General features: G+C 50.6%; 2 protein-coding genes, 1 long non-coding RNA gene and 1 pseudogene across 5 annotated transcripts in view; 3 read left to right on the forward strand and 1 right to left on the reverse strand.

Annotated features, from left to right (window-relative positions):
• The window catches only part of LOC138101924 (zinc finger protein 135-like), a 46315-nt gene extending 35235 nt beyond the window's left edge, over window positions 1-11080 (forward strand). Inside the window, exon 3 of the mRNA XM_068999674.1 lies at window positions 10740-11080. Within this exon, the coding sequence (XP_068855775.1) occupies window positions 10740-11080 (341 nt within the window). The remainder of the gene's footprint in view (window positions 1-10739) is intronic.
• On the forward strand, window positions 1450-8186 carry LOC138101906 (uncharacterized). 3 transcript variants are annotated; one of them, XR_011147279.1, is made up of 3 exons: window positions 1450-2350; window positions 2622-2716; window positions 3088-8186. It is a non-coding gene; the product is annotated as an uncharacterized lncRNA (long non-coding RNA). The 3 variants fall into 3 exon arrangements; XR_011147278.1 differs by having other exon boundaries at window positions 1450-2716; window positions 3075-8186; XR_011147277.1 differs by having other exon boundaries at window positions 1450-2716.
• Window positions 11080-26265, forward strand: part of LOC138101926 (zinc finger protein 208-like) — a 198121-nt pseudogene continuing 182935 nt past the window's right edge.
• On the reverse strand, window positions 18879-25923 carry LOC138101895 (zinc finger protein ZFP2-like). The gene is made up of 2 exons (XM_068999648.1): window positions 25813-25923; window positions 18879-19702 (listed from the first exon to the last, which is right to left on the reverse strand). Exon 2 carries the CDS (start codon window positions 19673-19675, stop codon window positions 19103-19105), a length of 573 nt encoding a protein of 190 aa, XP_068855749.1. The 5' UTR covers window positions 19676-19702; window positions 25813-25923; the 3' UTR covers window positions 18879-19102.

A 26265-nucleotide genomic window follows, 5' to 3' on the forward strand; every position in this document is an offset into this window, starting at 1 on the left:
ATTTAGAGACTTTGCTTGATGTAGCATGGAGAGTTTATAGCAATCGGGAAGAGGGATACAAATAGGGGCAACATATTCAGTGTTGAATAAAGCTTTGATACCTATATCAAGTAATTATGTTGTAAGAACAAGGGCAACTGGTCAATCTGAAAGGGCATACTTTTGTAAACCACTGAAATATAAATTGGGAAAACTGGGGAATTCATCGATTTTTATATATGCCTGTAGTGGTTTGGTCTAAAATACTCATTACTGTTTATCTTCTGTGAGATAAGAATTAGGAGAAACGCAAAGCAGGCACCAAACTTGAAAGAATATAAAGAAGTTTATTAACAGACCTAAAAGAGGAAAAAAAAATTATACCACACCTTCAGAACTCTCCTCCTCCCCCCACCTTCCTCCCTTCTCCCACTGACAATGTAAAAAGACAACCCTTAAGATGTTCAGTCTGTTTACCACTTCCATAATAACCTTGTTCAGTCCATTTAGAAAGAGAAGTCTCTTTTTGCTCGTGCTATGAAAACAGTATCACACCGAGACAGCCACCCACTTCCAAATATTGTTCAGTCCATTTAGGAAGAGGAGTCTCTCTGCTCGCATGCGAGTCCCTTCCCCCGACTTGCAGCTTTTCCCGCAACTGCTTTCGAGGGTCCACTCTTGAAGTTTTTTGGGGTACAATTTTAAGGTTGAGCCGTTCAGAAACAATAGTTCTCTTTACCCATCTCTGGGAGCATTTCATCTCTAAGAACAGAGGCCCTTCTCCTTTCCTGGGAGCAAAGGGTCTTCTTCAGCTTCATCTTTAAGACTATCTCTGGGAGCTTCTCTAGGAACTGAGGTTTCTCGTTTCCCATTTGGAGCAAAAGTCCTCATCGCTTTCATCTCTCCCTGTCCAAACTTCTCATGAAATTACAGCTGCGTCAGCATCTGCCTATCTCAGCGCAGGTGCTTTTGCTTACGAGTTGAACACTCCACCCCCCAGATCTTCATGAAATTACAACAGGATACTCTGATATATCATAGCTTCACAACAGACTTTCAGCTTTAAGTATCTCCTCTTTCTCTTCCCTCAGGTTTTCAGCTCGTCACAGCAATAAAGGGGTTAATCTCACCTCGGCCTTGCAGCTGGAATTTTGCTTATCGAAGTGGAGAGGGGGGAGAGCCAAGCCGCTCCAGCTGCCCACAGCAGGGCTGGGGGGGGGGGGGGGGGGGGGGTCCACGGGTGGAACAGGCCCATGGCTCCAGGCTGGCCATGGCCCGGCCCAGCCTGGCCCAAGCAGGGCCTGGCCGGGCCCGCTGGCCCCTGCACGGGGCCCGCAGCCACCTGTCCCAGTGCCGGAAACGAGAGAGAGCTTGGGGGGGAGTTTGTCTATTCTTAAGTGTGTATCACAGAGGTGGTCACAACTTTAAGTGGCTTAAAGAATTGTCCATATTCAAACTGGCCAGCTGATAGGTTCTGTCAGGTCCCAGAGGAAGCTGTAAGCACCCCTTAGCAAGGACATCCCTTCCGGGACTATGCTTGCTAACCTATGACAATGCCTAACGCTCCATCTGCACTTTTGGGCAGAGACCTGCTAGAGCAGCTGGAGGCGAAAATAATATTTTAAAATGGGGAAATTAGTTTGGAAGTAGAAGATCAGCAATATGTGGAGTTGCGGAGTCTAATGCTAATAGTCAAAGAAACTGAAATAGCAAATGAAGAAGAAATTATTAAGAAGATAATGGATCAAGTATTCCCTGGAGTGTGGGCCTCTGGTACCCCAGGGAGGGCAAAGAATGCCCTGCCAATTCAAATTAAGCTTAAGGAAGGGAAACAGCCTGTAAGGGTCAAGCAATATCCCTTGAAAAGGGAAGACAGAGAAGGGATTAGGTCAATTATTGAGAACTTTTTGCGAATTGGATTGTTAAGGGAGTGTCAATCTGATTTTAATACTCCTATTTTACCTGTGAAGAAACCTGATGGGTCACACAGGTTAGTACAAGATTTGAGGGGAATCAATAAAGTAACTGAGGATTTGTACCCAGTGGTTGCTAATCCTTATACTTTTTAACACCTGAACTAACCTGCTTTACCGTTTTAGATTTGAAGGATGCTTTCTTTTGCCTCCCTCTCCATGAAGCCAGCCAGAAAAGTTTTGCATTTCAGTGGGAGAACCCCAAGAGTGGACGCAAAACTCAACTCACATGGTGTGTATTACCCCAAGGGTACAAGAACTCTCCTACTCTATTTGGAGAACAGCTTGCGAGGGATCTAGAATCCTGGGAACCCCCACTGGGAGAAGGACAGCTGCTTCAGCATGTGGATGACCTTTTGGTAGCCACCCAGACCCAAGAGGCATGTATGAACTGGACGGTAAGCCTCTTCAACTTTTTGGGCTTGCAAGGGTATCAGGTGTCCCAAAAGAAGGCCCAGATGGTAAAGCAAACAGTTATTTACCTGGGCTATGAAATAAGTGCTAGACAAAGAACCTTGGGATGAGAGTGCAAAGAAGCAATATGCCAGATCCCGAAACCCCAGACAGCAAAAGAGCTGAGAACTTTTCTAGGTATGACAGGGTGGTGCAGACTGTGGATTAATGATTATGGGTCGTTTGCTAAACCTTTATATGCATTGATTACGGAAGGAAACAAGAGCCTGCAGCGGACGGAAGAAGCAACGCGAGCTATTGACCAACTGAAGAAGGCCTTCACGTCAGCTCCAGCCCTGGGACTTCCAGACGTGAGTAAACCATTCTTTTTGTTTTCTCATGAAAAGCAAGGGATTGCCTTGGGAATACTGGCACAAGACTTGGGCCCCTATCGGCAGGCAGTAGCCTACCTTTCCAAACAGCTGGATGCAGCTGCCAAGGGATGGCCAGGGTGCCTCAGAGCCGTTGCAGCAGTGGCAATAAACATCCAAGAGGCATACAAATTCACCCTGGGCCAGAAAATGACTGTGCTAGTGTCTCATACAGTATCTGCAGTCCTGGAGGCGAAAGGGGGCCATTGGCTCTCCCCTCAGAGATTCCTGAAGTACCAGGCCATATTGGTAGAACAAGATGATGTTGAAATTGTGGTGACTAATATTGTGAACCCAGCTTCATTCCTCAGTGGGAACGTGGGAGAACCGGTGATCCACGACTGCCTGGAGACCATCGAGGCCACTTACTCCAGTCGCCCAGATCTGAAGGACACTCCTCTTGAGGCACTGAGACCTGGTTCACTGATGGAAGCAGTTATGTCATCAGTGGGAAAAGACATGCTGGGTATGCCGTTACCACCAGCTGAGAGGTAACAGAGTCTGGACCATTGCCAATGAACACCTCTGCACAAAAGGCTGAAATAATGGCTCTAACCCAAGCCTTAGAATTGGCAAAAAGAAAGAAGATTAATATTTATACACATTCAAGGTATGCATTTGGGGTGGTTCACGCACATGGAGCCATCTGGAAGGAGAGGGGACTGTTAAACTCACAAGGGAAGAGTATCAAGCATGCAGCAGAGATACTAAAGTTGTTGGATGCAGTTCAGTTACCTGAAAAGGTGGCTATCATGCACATTAAAGCACACCAAAAAGTGAGTTCTGAATTGGAAGAGGGAAATATGCTGGCGGACAGAGAGGCAAAAGACACAGCCAAAGGTGAAATACCCAATGAAAAAGTAGAGGCAACATCAATATCAGATGGAAAGATTTACCTTGAAGGTAGGCCAGAATACAACAAGAAAGATAAGAAACTTACAAAAAAGGAAGATGCAAGTTATAATCAGGAGGGATGGGCTGTAACTAAGGGTAACAAGCTCATAGTACCTTCTTATTTGTTGTCACTGGTGCAGAAAGAACATGAGAAAACACATTGGGGAATGGATGCTTTGTGCAATTATTTGAAAGATAGGATTATGGCTAGGAGATTGCAAGGTGCAGTGATACAAGTAACTCACCAGTGTGGTCTTTGCCGCTGAACTAATCCTAAGAATATTCCAAAACCTAAGGCTGGACAAATTGGGAAAGGCTGCGGACCTGGGCAACAGTGGCAAATTGATTTTACAGAATTACCCAGAAAAGGGGGGTATCAATACCTATTGGTATTAGCAGATACCTTTTCAGGATGGCCAGAAGCCTTTCCCACTAGAACAGCTAAAGCACGAGAAGTGACCAAAGCATTGTTGCAAGAAATAATACCCCACTTTGGAGCTCCAGCCACTATGTCTTCAGATAGAGGGCCACATTTTATTTCAAAAATTGTGCAACAAATCAGTCACCACCTGGGAATAGATTGGGAGTTACATGGCCCATACAACCCTTGGTCTAGTGGCCAGGTAGAAAAGATGAACCATTTGATTAAGCAACAAATTATAAGATTGGGACAAAAATCAAACAAAACCCAGAACAAAGGAAAAGTTAAGTCCATTTGAAATTTTATATGGGAGGCCATATGCAGTTCAGGAGGGAACTTCACCCATTCAGGTGGGAGAAGAAACCCTTCACAGATATATGGTGGCCTCGAATAAACAACTCAGAGAAATTGAAAAGTATGTGGCTGGAGCCCAAAGCAGAGAATTAGATGGGCCAGTACATGATGTACAACCTGGAGAGTATGTGTATGTTGTCTCTTGCAGAGAAGATTTTGGAACCTCAGTGGGAATGACTGTTCCAGGTGATCCTCACCACCTTCACTGCAATCAAGATCAAAGAGCAGAAGGCCTGGATTCATCACTCCCGAGTGAAGAAAGCTCCTGAGGGAGTTTGGGAGGTAACACCAGGCGACAATGAACTGAAGCTGAAGCTGACCCGAAAAGGCGATGGATGAATTCAGTTATAATGGACATGATGTGGAAAGTTGGGACTTTACTAATTATTCTTACAATCGTAACAAGAGTTAAAGTAGTACTACTCCAGTCTAACACGACTGAAATATACCGATGCCAGGGGAAGGCATATGATCCTCACTTTCAGAAGGCTTTGGACAAAATGCTCAGAGTCACAAACGCAAGCCTGTGGGAAGGAAGGGATGTTTGAAGATGTAAATATGCATTTGTGCAGGATGGGTTTCATGAGGCTTACCATCCGCCCATGAAACTTAATCTGATTTGGCCCTGAATGCTGTGACAAATGCTTAAGCAAGTGTCCAGAGTTTAGACTTAAAATAGAGGAGTGTGCAACAAAAGCATATGACATTGATTTTAATATCACCCAAGTATGTACTGAACATTATAAAGATCAAAATAAGGTGACCCCACCAGTATCAAAAAAAGTGAAAATGACAATTCAGGGAAAAGGAGAACAGTCCATGGCCCCCAAAATCAGCAAAATTGGACCATATGCGATCAAAAGGAGAGGGGTTAAAAGACTGTCGAATAGCCCAAAATGGTCTTTGAAACAAGTAGAAATGGGGATGCAGGTAAATGTATCCACCATCCGGCCAGAATGCACCCCATTTCTCAAAAACCCTTTTATGAATTGGAAGACTTGGCTTCAAAACTGTATGTCTGATAATTTTAAAACAAAGAGAGATTTTACCAGATTATTAGAACAGGATTAGGAGTTTTAAGCACAACAGACTCAGAAGTGCTAATGAACAAATTGACCTCAGTAGGGAGTGACTTAATTAAATTACAGCAACCGTTGCAATCTTCCGTACTGGCCCTGGGTGATGACCATTGGAAACTGTCCAAAATATTACCAGACCGGGAGAATACAGAAGAACAAGACCATGAATTGATGATTAATGCCCTAGGTACAGCCAGTAAAAATGTTTCTTTGGCTCTTGGATGTACTCAAGCACAACTGTGGATGCAGTCAGTGGCCACTGCAGTCATTAGGGAAGGTGGAGAAGGAACATTGCCTGCTGAAATTCAAAAAAATTGTCTGGGATAACGCCTCTGAAATAGAAAGAGCTTCAGTCTTGGTAGATTTTGGTCAATTTCTCTTATGACCCCGTAACGAGTGTGGTAACAGCCTTTGTCCTGACCATACACAATGCCTCCATCAGCATGACACATCCAATAGGCGCTTTAAGACTAAATCATGAGGGAACTGTATTATACCACTCTGAACATAGGATGTGGGCATGAGAAATTAAAAGCCAGCGGCAAACCATTAACCGAGAGCCCTCTTCTATGAGGGAGCAGTTAGGGTACATATGTGAAGGGATTTTAGAAGAAGATAAAGACATTTGTTTGGATACAGACCAAAGCATTTGCCACTTTGAGGTGCATTCCATTAACCAAACAACGCAGCTAGTGTATACGGAAGAGGTTGCATCTGCCTCAGGATGGCATGTCCCACCATAACAGTAGACAATTTAATTGTAAATGAGACCCAGTTTAATTTGTATATTTGCAATATTCAAAAATTGAAGGATGCGATTTTTCTTATCAGGCACCTGTAATATCACATCAGTATATAAAGGCAAGCCTGATTACTGTCCAAGAAGTGTTGCCTGTCCCTATAGGAATGAATCTGACCCTAGTGGTACTGCTGCTAAAACATCAAGAGCTGAGACAAATTCTAGAGGAAGTTGAAGATGCAGGAAAGAAGACATGGATCATGGTGCATCATGATACAGAAACTATCAAAACAATTTTAAAATGATTTGAAGGACATTTGTCCCATCATTGGTGGGATGTGCTTTTTGGATCGTCACCAACAACAACTGGAATACTCAATGCCTTGATTCATCCCATTATTGTACTGCTTTGTAGTAAGTGCAAGTTGGATTTTATCCATGGTGATGCTTGTTTGGTATTGGAAGATGCTGTGGAGAACAGCAGCCTTGACACCACTATCCAAAGCGTATGGTTTAGTCTTGAATGAGAAAAAGGCTGACCACGCCGCTTGGATAAATTAAGAGGAATCTGTGTACTGAGTAAAAGAATTTACTCACTGTTAAAAGAGAAGTGGGGAATGAAACATAGATTTAGAAGAAACATAAAGATTTTACTTATAGGCTAGCTGTGTTGAAATTAGTGGGAAGGAATTTGTGCCCAGCTAGAGTTAATTAAAATAGTTAAGAGAGCTGGACCTGAAATGGGTTTTAAGATGTAACTGATTACCAAATAACTGATGGTCATTTGTATGTTTGCTTAGCTGTGCTTAGAACGAGGAATAGAAATATTGATAAGTTGGTGTAGGGAACAAGGACAATTACCAATTTCCTCCCTTGGTGGGAACCTGTCCAAAAGTCATGCAAGAAGAAACTTAGAGGTCACTAAAGTAATTAGGATTGTTGAAGTTCAGAGGCGAAAAGGTCAAAATGAGGAAGATGAGTTACTTCATTTTGATAAGACCACTGTGTGGAAACTGATCATGATGAGGGGGAGGGTTCGGTCAGGCCCGGCCGGAGAGACGGACGGAGATGAGAGATCTCTATAAGCAGGTCTTGTGGTGCACGCTGTTTATTGCAAAGGGCGTGGGTACCAGGGCACTGCTTAGAGCTGCCAGCTGCAGCTCCAAGCAGGCCCAAGGTGCAGGAGAGAGAGAGATGAATCAAGAGACTAAGAGCAAGTAAAAGAGAAGAGCTAAGAGCAAGAGCAAGAGAGTTACAAGCGTAAGGTCCTTGTTACAATACAATAAATCGTCTTCTGTACTGAATATTCTAATTCTCATTAGCCAATCTAATACAAGGTACAAATCCTATAGCATTTACATACAGCCTATAAGAGTTATTGCATTACCATAGAGTGTCACATTTTAACTTCTAAAAACTACTCCTTGGACCCCTTCTGCTGAGCTAGTAGGGTCTGCTCTGACCCTTGGACCTGTCTGCAAGCAGAGGTTATTGTCTAATCAAGAGGGGATTACCTTCAGCCAGCTATACCATTGTTTTCTAGTTGTTCAGTAACTAGGACTTTATATCTCAAAGGTGGCCTTCATTTCGATGTCGCTTATAGTTTTCATATTCCCAAAATCTTTTGTTAGGCAATCATATTTATAAGGCTTTCCTGTTTCATCTTCCCCAACACCACTGACCCAATTCAAGACCACCAACAAAATTCAGAACACACACTACACATGCTTAATGACATTTAAGCTCATTTCCATATAAGACAGAGAATGGGAGGTGTTAACGCTATGAATATGCATTTGTATTTTGGATATTCATAATTTTTGTAAATAAAAAGCTTTGTGTTTGCTAGGATCAGGGCACTGCAACATAGGGAGCTATCCCATGCAGTGCGTGGCGCCAAATAAACCATACACTAACTCTAAACTGTTAGGGAGTTTTTGTCAGTCTCAGTTGCATGTCGATATTAGATCAATATTCGTATTTTGGTAAATCATCCTCAGACACACCCTGAATGTTCTCAAGGGCTCTGGTGCGGTGGGTCCCTGGTCTGCTGGGAGCTCTGCCAGCCCTGACAATCCATGTCCATGTGGGGTGGACTTGCTGGTGCTGAGGGTGCTGCTGTCTGTGCTTGCAGTGTCCTTCTGGCCTGCAGATGGACCCCTGATTCCTTGCCAGGGGCTGTTTGGGTGGGCTCTGCCGTGCCGAGGAGGGCAATGCCTGTGCCAGGTGCTTGTGGCCGCCACCGTCCCCTGGGTGCTGGGGCCCCCTTGGGCCCTGCGGTTCATCCCTGGGGGCTGTAGAAACTCTGCCATGGCCTTTGCCTTCACCTTGGCCTTTTGCTCATCCCTTCTTGCATTGCCCTGCTGAGCCTTTCTGGCCAAGTGCTGCAGGGGCTTCTTGTGCCTCTCCTGCAGCCCCCTCAGTGCCTGTGGGTGCTCATCCTCTGACAGCTGCTGAGCTTTCTGCAAAATCATTCGTTTCTCCAGGGACCCAAACAAGATCAGTAAAAGAAAATCCTGATCCTTCCACATCCCGCAGCCTCCTGGGGGCCGGGGGCCACTGCCGGCCCTGCCCGGGGGGTGTTGGGGTCAGGCAGTGCCCGGCGCTGAGCCCCGGCTGCCCCACAGCCCCGGCCCGGCCCCGCAGCTCCCCACAGGCCCCCAGCCCGTGCTGCCCTGTCCTGCTGCTCCCCACCACAGAGAAACACCTGAAATCCTGAGCTTCTTTTTCTTTCCTGTCCCGGAAAGCAGGGATGCAAAGGAGGTGGAGCTGGCCGTGAGGGTAAGAGGGTTTTGGCCCTTTTGGATGATAAGATTAGGGAAGGTGCTGTAAAACATTCCAGTTCTCACTATTTTTCTCTTCCTCCTCTTTTCCATCTTCCTTTTCCTTTCTTACTACATAGATTCCTCCTGCTGCTGTTTGCCTTAACCATATTCCTGCACACTCCCTTCAACCAATCCTTTCCCAGCACACCAACACCATCCATCCCCTGTTGCTGAGACCCCTTCTTGACTTCCCGTTTTCCCCCTGCTGGGTGTCCATGTCCTTAATTAGCTCTGGGAGAATGTGCAAACTGCCTCAGCATTGTCCCCTTTTGTATAGGACACGATGTCCCTGGTTCTGTTCAGGCTTTGTTGTTGTTCTGGAAGTTGAGGAATTGAGCAGGAGCTTGGCTGAGCAGCAGTGTGTGTCAGTCAGTGCCATTTTGTGGAGCTGCTGGTTTGTGCTGTCACTTGCTTGTGTGCACGTGCGTGTGGCTGTGTCCGAGCAGATTCAGAGCATGTGTTTGTAAGGAGGCGTTGGTGTTGTTGGTTCGCTGGGGGTGCCCGGTTTTCGGGACATCCCCCCTGGAGCAGGGTGTCCCCCCTTGGTGCAGGCGCGGCCCTCAGGCAGCGCTCAGCCAATCAGAAGGCGCGGCGCTGGTGACTCAGCAGTTGCCAGGCAGAGCCGCAGCGCCCGGCGCTCCCCAGCTGGAGCCCACGTGTGGCCCGGCCTTGGCGCCCCCCGCCAGGGGAATTTGGGGAGGTGGGAGGGGGGGAGCGCCAAGGCCGGGCCGGGCCGTGCTGTGCTGGCAGAAGTGGCTGCGGCGGGGGCCGAGTGCGGGCAGGAGCGGCCGAGAGCCCAGCGCTGCCCCAGCCCGAGCTGCCGCAGCTGCATCGCTGCTCGTGCTGTGCGATCCGAGAGCTCTGGGGGGCAGAGCGAGCCAGGGCTGGGTGCTGGGCCTGGGGGGAGCAGGAGAAAGGCTGGAGGAGCAGGGCTGGAGACCAGAATGGTGAAACGATGCCCGTGGGAGCAGCAGGTGGGATTCTGCAGGAGAAGGAGTAGTGTGAGGAAGAGGAGTGTGAGGAGGAGTAGGGATAGAGGAGGAGGAGGAGGAACAGGAAGAGGAGGCACCCCAAGGTTCCAGCACTCGCTGTATCTGCAGCCTCCCCAGGAGCATTGCCCCCTCATCCAGCAGGTGGTCAGGGAGGGGGATCCATGATTTTCCCGGGTGTGAATCTTGGTGTTTCTGAGGTTTATTGGGCTACATGTTGGTGCTTTTTTGTTGGTTTTTTTTGGTTTGGTTTTTTTTTTTTTTTTTTTTTTTTTTGGTGGGTGCTGAATGTTTATATTCAGGCGCGGTTTTTTTCTGAATCTTGATGTTTTGAGAGTTTTGGGTCTGTGTCTTGATGTTTGGGGGACTTTTGGTCTGAATCTTGGTGTTTTGGAGGTTTTTACAGACACGACATAGCAGGTGATTGACCTGGGCAGGAGGAACCCCCAGTCCACGGTGCTCACACCTTGTTTTTCCCCCAAACCAGGATTTGTCATTCCCAAGGCACAGGCAGATGGAGGAGGAGGAAAAGCACCGGAGATGCCGCACGAGGAGGGGCTGCAAACGCAGCCCCCAGAGATCCAAGGAGGAAAGAGCCCCCCTGTGCCGGGAAGGCAGCCGGAGATCCAGGGGGAGCTCGGAGCTGGGGGAGAAGCCTCAGGGTGGGGAGAAGCCCCACAAGTGCTTGGAATGTGGGAAGGGCTTCAGGTGGAGCTACAGGCTGAGGGCACACCAGCACACCCGCACCGGGGAAAAGCCCTACGAGTGTTCTGAGTGTGGGAAGAGGTTTCAGAGGAGCTCCCACCTCCTCAAACATGAGCGTATTCACACAGATGAGAGGCCCTTCCGCTGCCCTGACTGCGGGATGGGCTTCAAACGCAACGCCCACCTCACCATTCACCGGCGCATCCACACTGGGGAGAGGCCCTATGAGTGTCCCCAGTGTGGGAAGAGCTTCTCCCAGAGCTCTAACTTGACCCAACACCAATGGAGGTTCCACTAATGGAAGCCCTGTGAGTGCCCCGAGTGCGGGAAGAGCTTCGTGCGCTGCTCCAGCTCCATCCCCCGTGGGAGGATCGGCGTTGGATGATCCCCAGTGACCCCCGTTGGGCAGAGCCCTGGTGACCCCCGTTCCGGGTGATCCGCGCTGGGTGGGGGGAAGGTGTTGGAGAGATTTGTTTGCCTTCTCCTTGTGCTGCTGGGATTTGGCTGGTAATAAATTCCCTCCCTGTGCCCAGGCTGGGTCTGTTGTACCCGTTCCAGTTGAAAGGGTTCAAATTATTGTACCTGTGCAAATATAAGAAACAGGGTAAAAGTTAGCAAATATTGGCCACAAGCTTTGAGCCCCGGCAGCCCGGGATGGGCCGTGTGTGGGGCCGGGGCGAGGAGAGGCTCCTCGTTCGCTGCGCGGGCGTTTTGAAGCCTCGCTGCCCAGGTTTTCCGTCGCTCTCTGTCCACCGAGGCTTTTTGCTTGGCTGAAAAGCTTTTTTGGCGCCGGCACAGAGAGGATTTTTTCCTTGCCGCGGTTCGGAGAGGCTGCAGCGGCGAGCCTCGGGGTGCCCGCAGGGAGCTGAGCAGCTGCTCTGTCGGAGCCCGGGGGCTCCGCGCCGGCGGGAGCGGAGCGGCGCCGCTGCAGCCCAAAGCCCCTGCGAGCCGGGCCGAGCCGGGAGAGAAAACAGCCCGGGGCTTCAGCGCCGCTGCTTCGCCTGCCGGGCCCGTGCCCGCGGAGCCGCCCTGGGCAGGAGCTCAGCGCCGGCCGAGCCCGGGCTTTCACCGCCTTCGGAACAGCCCCGGGCTGGTTTTTCCCCGAGGGAGAAGCCGGCGCCGTCCTGTACCGCGTGTGGAGAGCGGGGATTTATCCGGCGTTCTGGGTCTTTTGTCCCAGGGGGTGTGTGGGGGTAAGGGCTGACAATTTAATGTCTAGCAGTTATTTACTGTTTTTTCTTGCCTTGAGGGCATTCTGTTTGTTAACAAACCGCTGGAGTTTTCTTCACTTTCATCTATTAATACTCGTTTCCTCTTGGTGGAAAGGGATTATTGGAACCCTGTAGAGGAGGCGACACTGACTCCAGAGTGTCCTCTTTTAAATCGTCTCTCAAACTGAGACACCCTACAAGTGCTTGGAACGTGGAATGAGCTTCAGCCAGAGCTGCCACCTGATCCGGCAGCAGGAGATCCAAACTAAGGAACATCCCTCCTAATGCTTGGAATGTGGGAAGAGCTTCCTATGGAAGTCTGACCTGGTCACCCATCGCAGGATCCATGCCGGGGAACAGCACTACAAGTTCTTGGAATGTGGGCAGAGCTTCAGCAAGAACTCCCACCTCATCAAGGACCACAAGATCCACACTGGAGTGAGGCCTTTGGAGTGCTTGGAATGTGGGAAGAGCTTCAGCCGGAGCTCCCAGCTCATCACCTGCCAGTACGTCCGCACTGGGGAGAGGCCCTGCGAGTGTCCTGAGTATGGGAAGAGCTTCTCACAGAGCTCTCACTTGACCCAACACGTTAGGTTGGTGCCCAAGCGTGGGGCTCACACAAGTGGATCCCTGTGACATTGTGGCTGTTGGTGGACAGCGAGAAGAAGCGACTTTGGACCTGCTGACGCCTCTTGGTGCAGTCTGCTCTGTTTTAGGAGCAGTGCCCTGAGAGAAGGCTGCTAACTCCCACTGATTCTGCACTGAACTGACTTTGGAAAGCAGCCGTGCCTTGGAGAACCCAACCTGTGCCTTTTAATTTGGGACTGGACGCCTTTTAACTGATTTCTGAAACTTGTGTGAGTATCCTCGGTCCCTGATATTTTGTTTCTTTTTTCATTTTGCGGGTGGCAGGTGGAAGAAGTGCTGAGAGAGAGATGGAGTCAAAACTCTCTCAGCCCCAAAGTGAGCTTTTTCTCCAAGTTTGAAATCCCTTCAAGTTAGTGGTTTTAAATTTTCAAAGGGTCTGTTAAAACAGTTTGTTCTCTGGCTTTTCTTTTACCTTCCTCAAGTGTCTCCCACAAATTTAAAATCTCCTGCGTTCTGGCAGGCTGTGGGGGATAAGATTACTGATTTAAAGCAAAAAGGGGACTCCTGGAGAAATTTTTTTTCCCCTTGTTCTAGTCCTTTGGGACTTGCATAAAATGGATCAGAAAGTAAAAGAAAAGCACAAATTCCCTCACAGTTCTTCCCATATCCCTCCTTCCTTCCCTCCTGCTCCTCATCCCACTTCCCCTTGGTTGGAAAATCCCAATGAGGTGATATGCCCAGAGGCTCAGAGGTGCTACCTTCTCTCTGACCCCTCTCGGTCTTTTCAGCCACCCTGTCGGGATAGCCCTGGCCAGGCCACCTCACCCTCTTCCCAAACCCTGTATCCCTTGCCCTCTTCCCCAGCTGTAAGCCCAGAAAACTGTTCTAAATGCTGTTTGCCATTGTTCCCCCCACTCCACATGTCCGAACAATGGTGCTGACTACATGGCACAGTCCACCCCTCCCCCCTCTTCTTCTTCCCACAATCCTTTTCACCCTCCTATCCCCAACTCTTTTCTATCCCCGCCCGCAGACGTGATGCCTTTGGCCTCCTCCCACACTTTGGGTACCGCCCCCTGCGTTGGGAATCCCCGCCCATCCTGTGGCCGCTCCTCCTGCTCCTCCAACCCCGCCCCCTGGGAAGGACTTCCTGGTTCCCATGTCTCCTCTTCCGGTTCCCACAGAGTAGAAACCGGAAGTGACGCCATCTTGAAATGGGGTCCGGGAGTCCCCTCAGTCCCCTCCTACCCCTTTGCCGCTCCTGTAACGTATGATCGAACTGGCAATAATCCCACATGGAAACCTTTTAATCCTGCAGGGCTGAAAGAGCTTTGCAAAGCCCAGAAAGAATTTGGGAGGGAGAGTCAGTATTTTAAGAACCTTCTGCAGATAATTCTCACCAGTACAGTGATTGTGCCACACGACCTCAAAAGCATTTTCTCCTGCTTGCTTTCTCCATCCAAGTTTCAAATGTGGGAAGAAGGTTGGAGAAAGCAACTGGGAGAGGTCCTCCCTGTTTTACTGCAGGATCCAAACAATGCAGGGGTTTCTATGGATCACCTTAGGGGTGAGGGGTTATTAGCCAAGCTGCAGAACCAGGCTCAAAATACACCAGAACCGGTCCTGAATGCTGTAAAGCAAGCAGCTGAGCAAGCGTTCTTAATGATGTCCCCTAAATTAGCACCTCAATTGAATTATACTGAGATTCAGCAACTGCAAAATGAGCCATTTATTGATTTTGTGGATAAACTGAGGCTCGTAATGGAAAGGCAAGTAGAAGATCTGATAATAAGAGAGCATATTATAACCCAAATTGCAAAGACTAATGCCAATGATGCTTGTAAAAGAGTGATTTTGGGTCTTCCATTCAAACCTCCACCGACCTTAAGTCAAATGGTTCGTGCTTGCACAACATTGATGCCAATTCATCAGCCAAATTTAAAAACGGTGGAAAACGTTATAGGAACGGCAGCCACTGCAGATGCAACAGCATCTCAGGGCAATAGAAATGCTAACTGGGTCTGCCCCAAGTGTGGCAAACCAGGGCACTTGGCCTGAAACTGCAGCGCTCTGGCTCCAATTAAGCAGGGTTCCCGAGCTGTCTCCCCAAGGCAAATGACATCGCCTGCTGCCAATGGGATGCAGCCAAAAAACTGACAGGACCGCGTGGAGTGGCAGGGCCACGTGGGGGAATGAATCAAGAATGAATCACCACAACCTCTGCAACTCAAATGGACTCGGTGACACCCCAGAGAATCGTCGTGAGTTGCGAGAATCTGAGAGACTGTATATTGTTGTGTTAAAAGATGTTGTACATTCACCAGCTGACATTTGTGTTACCCCAGAAATTGTTCAAGTGGGGCCACAAGGGTTGTTTACTGTCAATATCCAGTGTGTTAACCCTCCCTATTTTCTTGCTGCTAACCAGGTTGTGGCCCAAGCTATTGCCATGCCCAGTAGTCCACCACAGGACTACAACCCCTCTGTGTTCTGGGCTGAGGTAGTTGGGAATGACAAACCCATGCTTAATTGCAAACTGTCTTGCCAAGGCTCGGACATCAGCCTGGCAGGAATGATGGACACAGGAGCAGACAGGACAGTCATTTCTTCCCACAATTGGCCATCACACTGGGAGCTGCAGCTGGCAGAAGGTATTGTGACAGGTCTGGGGGGATCTATATCTGCCCAGAGAAGCAAGGCAGTTGTCCAAACTGAGGGTCCAGAGGGACAGATAGCATCAGTCCGTCCTTTTGTAATTGACTCTGGATTTACATTGTGGGGCAGGGATCTCATGTCCCAGTGGGGGGCTCAAGTCGAAATTCCATCTCAACCCCTAAATTTTTAGTAAAGGCCACTGCAGAGCACCCCTTACAGAAATTAAATTGGATCTCTGAAGAACATATCTGGATTGATCAGTGGCCTTTGAAAAATGACAGATTAAAGGCACTAACCACACTTGTGGAGGAGCAATTGAAAAAAGGAAATATCGAACCATCTACTCCCCGGTATTTGTAATCAAAAAGCCAGGGAAAGACCAGTGGCGCCTCCTACAGGACTTGCGTAAAATAAATGCAGTCATTGAGGACATGGGACCCCTGCAGCCCAGAATGCCTTCACCCTCCATGCTCCCCAGGCAGTGGAAGGTAGTAGTCATTTATATTAAAGACTGTTTCTTCCAGATCCGTCTCGACCCAGACGATGCGCCCTGGTTTGCCTTCTCGGTCCCTTCCATCAACTGAAAGGCTCCCATGCAGTGCTACCAGTGATGAGTTCTGCCGCAAGGCATGAAGAACTCACCCACCATCTGCCAGTGGTATGTAGCTCGCATTCTGTCCCCCATCAGAAAGTTAGCAGCAAAGGCAGTAGTGCTCCACTATATGGACAATGTTTTGGTGTGTGTTCCTAACCAATCGTATTTAGACTGGACATTGGGGAAGGTAATCGAGGCCTTAGAGGCAAATGGATTTGAAATCCAGGTTGAAAAGGTCCAGAAAACCTCTCCATTTAAATACCTTGGACTGAAAATCCATGAACAGACTGTGGTTCCCCAACAAGTCAAAATCAATGATCACCCTAAGACCTTGCAGGAACTCCATCAGCTCTGCGGGTCCATAAATTGGGTGAGGCCACTCCTAGGGCTGACGACAGAAGATCTTGCTCCTCTGTTCAACCTCCTGTGAGGGAAAGATGACCTCATATCACCCAGGCATCTGACAGAGGAGGCGAGACAGTCCATCTGTAAGGTACAGGAAGCGCTGTCATCCCAGCAGGGACACTGCTGCGCCCCAGGTCTGCCTTTTCAATTTATTGTGTAAGGGGAAATGCCATACCTTCACGGGCTAATATTTCAATGGGACAAGGTGCAGAGTGATCCCCTCTTAATCATCGAGTGTTTTCCTCTCGCACCAGCCATCCAAAAGTATCACAACGCCACAGGAACTTATGGCTCAGTTGGTGATGAAATCTAGATCCCGCCTCTGCACCCTTACAGGGTCTGACTTTACATGCATCTACCCACCATTGGCAACTGATTCACTTGATAACCTCCTTCAAAACAGTGAGCATCTCCAATATGCCCTAGACAGCTACACAGGCCAAATTTCTATATACCATCCAAAACACAGACTGTTTACTTCCGTCTTCAAACTGATTCCAAAAGAAATTCAAAGCAGAAAACCATTAAATGCCCTGACCATCTTTTCAGATGGCTCTGGACGTTCCCACAAGTCTGTCATCACTTGGAGGGATCCTCACACTCAGAAGTGGGAGTCTGATGTGCAGGTAGTTGAAGGACCCCCACAAGCGACAGAACTTGCAGCCATGGTCAGGGCATTTGAGCGGTTCAGTGAACCATTCACTTTGATAACTGATTCGGCCTATGTAGCAGGTGTAGTCTCCAGGGCAGAGAGAGCCTTACTAAAGGAGGTCACAAACCCAAAAATTCATAACCTGCTTTCGAAACTGATTGAACTGATCTCCCACCGAAAGTACCCATTCTGTGTCATGCATGTGAGATCACACACTGACCTGCCAGGATTTATTGCCAAAGGGAACAGGAGAGCAGATGCCATAGCTATGCCCATCGAGTCAGCGAATCTGCCTAACAGATTCCAGCAAGCCCAGCTGAGCCATGCAATGTTCCATCAAAATGCTCCAGGTCTCATTTGAATGTTCCACCTCACTAGAGACCAGGCGAAAGCTATTGTGGCGACATGCCCCAGCTGCCAAAAACATCAGCTTCCATCATTAGGTCAAGGGGTTAGCCCCCAAGGCCTGGGCAGTTGTGAGGTATGGCAAACAGATGTCACCCACTTCCCCCGGTTTGGCCGCCAGAAATATATTGATGTTTCTGTGGATACCTTTTCTGGTGCAACCTTTGCCTCAGCCCACCGTGGGGAGAAGGCCAAAGATGTCATCAACCACCTGGTACAGGCCTTTGCTGTGTTGGGGATACCAAATAAAACAAAAACTGACAATGGCCCAGCATACACCTCTGCAGAGTTAAAAACATTCATGAGTGAGTGGGGTGTGGATCACATCACTGGCATCCCTCACTCGCCCACAGGCCAAGCCATCATAGAAAGAAAGCATCAAACACTAAAAAGACTGCTAGAACAACAAAAAGGTGGCAATGAGATCTCTGCCCCCATCATAAGACTGTCCAAAGAGTTGTTCACTTTGAACTTTTTAAACTATTCCTATGAGGAACCTGATCCTCCCATCATGAGACACTTCACAAACTCTGCCAAACATAAACTGACTGAGAGACCTGAGGTCCTAATAAAAGACCCTGATACTTTACAAATACGTGGCCTGTACCTCCGAGTCACCCGGGGCAGAGGCTACGGGTGTGTTTCCACCCCAGAGGGTCCAAGATGGATCCCTGGGAAGTGGATCAAACCTTTTTCGAGACCACCTGCGGATGTCAAGCAAAGGAAAGAAGCTGCCACAGCCTGGAAAAGAAGAAAAACCAAACCACCTAAAAAAGACTCCTCCTCCAGGCCTGAAAAACAAATCTTCCACCTCCCAGTCTCCTTAAAATGTGTCTCCCTTCCCAAAATGACCCCTCATTTTGTTTTGAAAGAAGGGGAGTCCAAGGGAGCCATTGTTATTTAAGGCCAATCAATCCCAGCCCCTCCCCTGGATCGAGTTCCCCAAAGAGGCCGACTCAGAGGTCGATGGGCGGCTCAGAAGCCTAAGCTGCACCCCCTGGGCGGTGCCCGGGTCCAAGCCACCTCCCTCGGTTCGGGAAAATTCTCGGTTACTCAGTCGTTCATTGGTTCTGTTATAACTCCCGCCTCTCGGTTTCCCCCCCCAGTGGTTCTTGTGACATTGTGTCCTCCCCCTGGCTTGTAACTCATTGGTTGTTTTCCCCTTTCACCGGGGTTTTCAAATTGCCTATAAAACTGAGGAAAAGCCTGAGGGGGGCATCCCATCACATCCCATGGCACACATCCCTTCCGAGCTTGTTTGGGTTGTGAAACTTCTGACAATAAATCTGTTAGGAGTCAGACCAGAACAGCCTCTCTCTTCCTTTGACTCCGAGCTAATGCGAGCCGATCCCTTTGGCTCCTGCTGTGTTCCCTCTGCCAAGAAGCCAGCTAGCTAGCTCAGGAAGCAGCTCCCTTCCTCATGCCGAAGTCGCTGCAGCAATGCGCAGAAGTAACGCAGCTGGACTCTCTCTGACCTGGGGAACGCCAGAGCTCGTGCTTCGAGCACCAAGACTGCATTGCACAGGTACAATGATTTTAACCCTTTCAACTGGAACGGGCACAACAGACCCAGCCTGGGCACAGTAACAGAATTTATTGCCAACCAAATCCCAGCAGCACAAGGAGAAGGCAAAGAAATCTCTCCAACACCTTCCCCCCACCCAGCGCGGATCACCCGGAACGGGGGTCACCAGGGCTCTGCCCCACGGGGGTCACTGGGGATCATCCAACGCCGATCCTCCCACGGGGGATGGAGCTGGAGCAGCGCACGAAGCTCTTCCCGCACTCGGGGCACTCACAGGGCTTCCATTAGTGGAACTTCCATTGGTGTTGGGTCAAGTTAGAGCTCTGTGAGAAACTCTTCCCACACTGGGGACACTCGTAGGGCCTCTCCCCAGTGTGTGTGCGCCAGTGAAGGGTGAGGTGGGAGTTGCGTTTGAAGCCCTTCCTGCACTTGGGGCAGCGGAAGGGCCTCTCATCCGTGTGAATGCGCTCATGTTCGAGGAGGTGGGAGCTCCTCTGAAACCTCTTCCCACACTCAGAACACTCGTAGGGCCTCTCCCCAGTGTGGGTGCGCTGGTGTACCCTCAGGCTGTAGCTCTGGCTGAAGCTCTTCCCACACTCCCCACACTCGTAGAGCTTTTCCCCAGTGTGGATCCTCTGGTGTTCTATCAGCCTGTAGCTCCACCTGAAGCCCTTCCCACATTCCAAGCACTTGTGGGGCTTCTCCCTGCCCTGAGGCTTCTCCCCCAGCTCCGACCTCCCCCTGGATCTCCGGCTGCCTTCCTGGCACAGGGGGGCTCTTTCCTCCTTGGATCTCTCTGGGCTGCATTTGCAGCCCCATCTCATGTGGCATCTCCAGGGCTTTTCCTCCTCCTCCATCTGTCCACAGCTTGGGAATGACAAATCCTGGATTGGGGGAAAAACAAGTAGTGAGTGCCTCGGGCTGGGGGCTTCCTCCAGCCAGAGTCTATGACCAGGCATTTGTGTCTGTAAAAACCTCCAAAACACCAAGATTTAGCACAAAAGTCCCACAAACATCAAGACACAGACCCAAAACCCTCAAAACATCAAGATTCAGTCAAAACCTCCTCCAAAATATAAATATTCAGCCCCCACAAAAAAAAACAAAGCACCAACATGAAGCCAAATAAATCTCAGAAACACCAAGATTCACCCACGGGAAAATCATGGCTCCCCCTCCCTGATCACCTGCTGGATGGGGGGGGCAACGCTCCTGGGGCTGGAGGGAGGCTGCAGATACAGCGAGTGCTGGAACCTTGGGGTGCCTCCTCCTCCTCCTCCTCCTCCTCCTCCTCCTCCTCCTCCTCCTGTGTCCCTACTCTTCCTCACACTTCTCTTCCTCACACTACTCCTTCTCCTGCAGAATCCCACCTGCTGCTCCCACGGGCATCGTTTCACCATTCTGATCTCCAGCCCTGCTCCTCCAGCCTTTCTCCTGCTCCCCCCAGGCCCAGCACCCAGCCCTGGCTCGCTCTGCCCCCCAGAGCTCTCGGATCGCACAGCACGAGCAGCGATGCAGCTGCGGCAGCTCGGGCTGGGGCAGCGCTGGGCTCTCGGCCGCTCCTGCCCGCACTCGGCCCCCGCCGCAGCCACTTCTGCCAGCACAGCACGGCCCGGCCCGGCCTTGGCGCTCCCCCCCTCCCACCTCCCCAAATTCCCCTGGCGGGGGGCGCCAAGGCCGGGCCACACGTGGGCTCCAGCTGGGGAGCGCCGGGCGCTGCGGCTCTGCCTGGCAACTGCTGAGTCACCAGCGCCGCGCCTTCTGATTGGCTGAGCGCTGCCTGAGGGCCGCGCCTGCACCAAGGGGGGACACCCTGCTCCAGGGGGGATGTCCCGAAAACCGGGCACCCCCAGCGAACCAACAACACCAACGCCTCCTTACAAACACATCCTCTGAATCTGCTCGGACACAGCCACACGCACTTGCACACAAGCAAGTGACAGCACAAACCAGCAGCTCCACAAAATGGCACTGACTGACACACACTGCTGCTCAGCCAAGCTCCTGCTCAATTCCTCAACTTCCAGAACAACAACAAAGCCTGAACAGAACCAGGGACATCGTGTCCTATACAAAAGGGGACAATGCTGAGGCAGTTTGCACATTCTCCCAGAGCTAATTAAGGACATGGACACCCAGCAGGGGGAAAACGGGAAGTCAAGAAGGGGTCTCAGCAACAGGGGATGGATGGTGTTGGTGTGCTGGGAAAGGATTGGTTGAAGGGAGTGTGCAGGAATATGGTTAAGGCAAACAGCAGCAGGAGGAATCTATGTAGTAAGAAAGGAAAAGGAAGATGGAAAAGAGGAGGAAGAGAAAAATAGTGAGAACTGGAATGTTTTACAGCACCTTCCCTAATCTTATCATCCAAAAGGGCCAAAACCCTCTTACCCTCACGGCCAGCTCCACCTCCTTTGCATCCCTGCTTTCCGGGACAGGAAAGAAAAAGAAGCTCAGGATTTCAGGGGGTTTCTCTGTGGTGGGGAGCAGCAGGACAGAGCAGCACGGGCTGGGGGCCTGTGGGGAGCTGTGGGGCCGGGCCGGGGCTGTGGGGCAGCCGGGGCTCAGCGCCGGGCACTGCCTGACCCCAACACCCCCCGGGCAGGGCCGGCAGTGGCCCCCGGCCCCCAGGAGGCTGCGGGATGTGGAAGGATCAGGATTTTCTTTTACCGATCTTGTTTGGGTCACTGGAGAAACGAATGATTTTGCAGAAAGCTCAGCAGCTGTCAGAGGATGAGCACCCACGGGCACTGAGGGGGCTGCAGGAGAGGCACAAGAAGCCCCTGCAGCACTTGGCCAGAAAGGCTCAGCAGGGCAATGCAAGAAGGGATGAGCAAAAGGCCAAGGTGAAGGCAAAGGCCATGGCAGAGTTTCTACAGCCCCCCAGGGATGAACCGCAGGGCCCAAGGGGGCCCCAGCACCCAGGGGACGGCGGCGGCCACAAGCACCTGGCACAGGCATTGCCCTCCTCGGCACGGCAGAGCCCACCCAAACAGCCCCTGGCAAGGAATCAGGGGTCCATCTGCAGGCCAGAAGGACACTGCAAGCACAGACAGCAGCACCCTCAGCACCAGCAAGTCCACCCCACATGGACATGGATTGTCAGGGCTGGAAGAGCTCCCAGCAGACCAGGGACCCACCGCACCAGAGCCCTTGAGAACATTCAGGGCGCGTCTGGATCGAGACGAGGCCGCTCCTGATGGACACAGGGGCCTCTCGATCCACTCCGAATCTGACACCTAAGGGGGGAAATTGTCAAGAAGTTCTTTCATTATTCAGGCAATAAGTGGGAAAGATGAGCAGGTGTGCTTTATTCAACCACTATCAGTAGATCTGGGAGATGGATTCAAAATGCATCAATTTCTGTTTGCTCCTAATTGTGATTGTAATTTACTGGGAAGGGATTTGGTGGCTGAAGTGGGAATGCAAATTCATATTGTCAAAGGAGATCCAGAGGCTAATGCTGCTCTACCTTTGTGTCAAATGTCTTCGAAGGCCTCTGCTGAAGTGAACCCAGAAGTGTGGGCAGCCCCAGGGAAATTGGGAAAACCAGATATGGAGCTTCTCCAAATTCCTTTGGAGCATCCAGGACAAGTGGTGTCTAAAAGCAATACCCTGTTCCAAGGGAGGCAAGGAAGGGGTTACAGCCTCTTACTGAGTCCCTGCTAAAGGCAGCGCTTCTGGAGCCAGGCATCTCTCCCTACAACTCTCCTCTCCTGCCAGGCAAGAAACCCCATCATGGACACCAGAAGGAAAGCACAATTTTCAAGGCTTCAAAAGCAGATTAACTGAGCCTCCTGCCCTGGCCCTCCCAGACATTAGACTCAGACAGGGGAACTCATTTTACAGGAAAGATCCTTCAGGCCGTTCTGGCTGCGTCAGGAACACAGTGCAACCTCCAGACCCCCTGGCACCCCCAGACTCTGGCTCGGGTAGAAAGAATGAATGGGGAAATAAAGAAACACCTTCTAAAGCTGCTGAGAGAAACCAAGATGCCACGGGTACAGCTGCTGCCAGTGGCTTTGGCAAGAAGAAGAGCCAGACCCAGGGCAGATATTCAATTATCTCCCCTGGAATTGAGGTTTGCAATTCCTCACCCTGGGAATTCCCGACCCAGTGGGGGATGGAGATAAGGGATGTCTGTTTCAAGCAGTCTGTGGCCAGAATCCTGTCTCTTGTGAAATCTCTTCCACAGGAAGCTCGGCTGGCACAGACCCTGCCTTGGGACTTTAAGGGATGTTACACCACTCAACAGAGATGAGCTTAACATCTCAACAGACTGGGAATAGCCCAAAAGATACCCAAAAGATAACGCCCATCAACAAAACATCAACGCCCATCAGCAAACATCAAGGAACAGCTACCCCAGACACTGCCCCCGGCACAGCTGGAGACCCCTGATCTGGAAAAGGCTGAGAAGGAAATCAAGGAGTGTGGGCCTAATGAACATCAGAGGCCAAGCAATCCGGGGCCAGTAGGAAACCAAATACTAAGAACTGCCCATCTTGGAACCAATGAACATTAAACCTACGGATTTCTATGGGTTTAGACTGCATCAAGTTGCGGAAAAATCGAGTAAAACTCATGTGCCATGGGATGATTTTCTCTGCACACCCGGGCTTTGTGTGCATGAAATGATTTCTGTTGCACATCCTGGCCAGAATAAAGTAATGCCTTGATCCTCAAACACTAAAAAGGTTGTTGGAGAGTTTTTGTTCTTCCTGCAGTTTCTGTGATAAGATTATACCATTATAATATTTTTTCTTAATAATCCTTCTTTGATATTGTCAGTTGGGTTTGGGCCAGGGGTGTGAGAGTCAGTTTTTAGTCCGAGGAGAAGAAGTAGCAAAAATCTTTATGGCTTTGGGGCATTTTTGTGTATGTGTGTGCGTGGCTGTTAGTGATGGCAGAATTTTGGAATGGGTTCTTCGATGTTCACATTTAGGTTGCATTTTGCAAAACTGGATGAGATTTAAAGGAGACCCTTTAACTCATAAACAGTTAATAAAATACTATTAAAAGAAAGAAATGCGAAAAAAAAAAGCAGCTGGGGGAGGGGGAGGGCACTTGTGAGTCACCTGATGGCTGCCCTGGAAGAGAAGTTTCTTCCCAGGCAGCCAGCAGAGGAGCTTTAGAAATGCAAATTAACTCTGCTGGCGGAAGTGTGCACAATGTCCCAGGCTCTCCTTGCCTGACAGAGGAATTGGGCTGATTCCCTCTGCCCCTCACCCCAAGCTCTGCCTCCCTGCACAGACGGAATTTGCATCGCTAAAGGCAGAGCCCACACTGAGCATCTCGGACTCTGCAACAGAAATCCCTGAAGCTGCAAAGGAAAACAGCAAACGGAGAATGTTGGGAGAACTTCACTCAAAAAAGCGGGGGGGAATCATCCCTCTCCCCACTCCAACATCTGCTGGCACTGTCTGGGTTATACAGGGTGGGTTTGACCACTGGGCTGCTTTTGCTGCCACAAGGTCAGCGAAATCGCTTGGGAATCCAAGGATGTGATGATTTAATCAGAGAAAAGCGGTTAATTGATGCATCCCTGGCATTTCTGGGAGTGCCCAAAAATGGGGAAAAGATGAACGGCCACCAGAACAAATCCTACAACACCATGGAGCAGCCCCTGGGAACCCAAACAAATTCATACCAGGTGCCAGAGAACCCAGTGATCACTTCAATGCATCATTAGATTACAAGCTGTCCTCCAAATCATAACCAAGCACACAGCTCCAGCTCCTGACCTTCTCACCCACCAATCCACTCCCATGAGCAACGCCACATTTCACCCTGGGATGGCATCAGATTCTCTCTCAGCAGAAGGACCAGGAGGTTGTGGAAAATTAAAGGACTCAAACTGCTCTTGACAAAGAGATGGCAAAGGAAAGATGGTAAAACAGAGAACAAAGGAAATAAGAAAGCAGCTCATGTCCCTGTCCAAATGTGGAAAGGATGGGAATGGGACACATTTTCGTGGTTCCCTGGCAGACCATGGGTTAAACCAATGCTGTTTCTCCTCTCAGATGCTACAGCAACTCTCATCTTTTTACCGTGCACCACACCTTGCTCAGTGCAGCTCATTCAGCAGGGGATCAAGGGCATGCAGGTGGCAGCCAGGCCTCCTGACCCCGAAATGGCCACAAAAGGACACAGAATGAGGTCACTGAGAATAATCACAAAACCAAAGGCGGCCTAGGAAGAACAGATTAAGGCAATTATAAAAATTGTAAAGAGAAATACTGAGAAAATAAGAAGACAAGGAATTACAAGGAAAAAAATGAACGCGTCTTTACAAATAGATGTTGTGAATCCCATTGGAGATAGGGCCAGGGACTTGGAGATAAGGAAGTGAGGGCAGAAACCATCAGTCTTAGAAAATGGTACTAATTAACACGAACTGATGCTCAGCCAAGGTCCCACTAAATTCCTGAACTTCCAGAAGAAGAACAAAGACTCCACAGAGCCATGAATATCGGATGTTATAGAAAGTGGGGGTGCACATTAAGGGGCACATGCAGCAGGTGCATCGGGAAGTCTGTACCTTCCAAGGACCTCAGCCACTGGGGAAAGGGACACGGAGATGCGGCCGGGAACATCGGCATAAAAAGGAGGCTGCGTCCTCCAACACTTGGACAGACCCCACGGGAAATGCCCCGTGGCCTCTCCCTTGGTCCAGGAATAAAGTTCCTTTTACAGGACTCCTCCGGCTCCTCTGGGGACACAAACCTCTGGCCACGGGAACTTTCCCGCACACTCCCGCCGACGGGGCAGCCACCTCTGTCCTACCCACAGCAGCCGGGACGAGCCAGCGCTGCTCCGGCACCGGCTCCTGCCGAGGCAGCAGCGGCAAGGAGAGCGCGGGCAGCCGCTCCCGCAGCGCCCTCACGCCAGGGCGAACACGGCGCCCACACGGCACAACGAACCCGCCCCAGCCCCCTGCCGCCCCCTCCGCCCGCAGCCAGCGCCGAGCCCCGCCAGAACCGAGCGCGGCTCCCACCTGCGCTGGGGCCGCCTCCGAGCTCCGCCGCCGCCTCACCGGGCTCCGGCCGCCGCCGCCGCTCCCGGGCCCGCACAGACGCTCCGCCAATGGCGCCTCTGCTGCGCCACGGCCGCCCTGCCGGCGGCTCCGGGCCCGGGCTGCTCCCCGCTCCGACCAATCAGCGCGCCAGAACCACGACTGACGGCAGCACCGCCCAATCGCAGCGAGGGGCGGGCTCTGCACACGGCCCAGCCTCGCCCCGCGCTCCCAGCGCCCCCCGGGCTGCGTGAGGGGAAAGCCGCAGCTGAGGAACAGCCCTGGAACGGGCCCGGCCCGAGCCGCCATTCAGCTGGGAAGGGAAACAAAGCTCTCCGCTGCTCCCGGCCCGACTTGCCCAGCCCTGCGTGTTGGCTGCCTCCGGCTCCTTGGCAAGCCCTGCAGCCTCCCGACTCCCGCCCCTAATTCGGAGCA

Source organism: Aphelocoma coerulescens, unplaced genomic scaffold, assembly GCF_041296385.1.
Source record: "Aphelocoma coerulescens isolate FSJ_1873_10779 unplaced genomic scaffold, UR_Acoe_1.0 HiC_scaffold_56, whole genome shotgun sequence".
In the NCBI taxonomy this organism is placed as follows: Eukaryota; Metazoa; Chordata; class Aves; order Passeriformes; family Corvidae; genus Aphelocoma; species Aphelocoma coerulescens.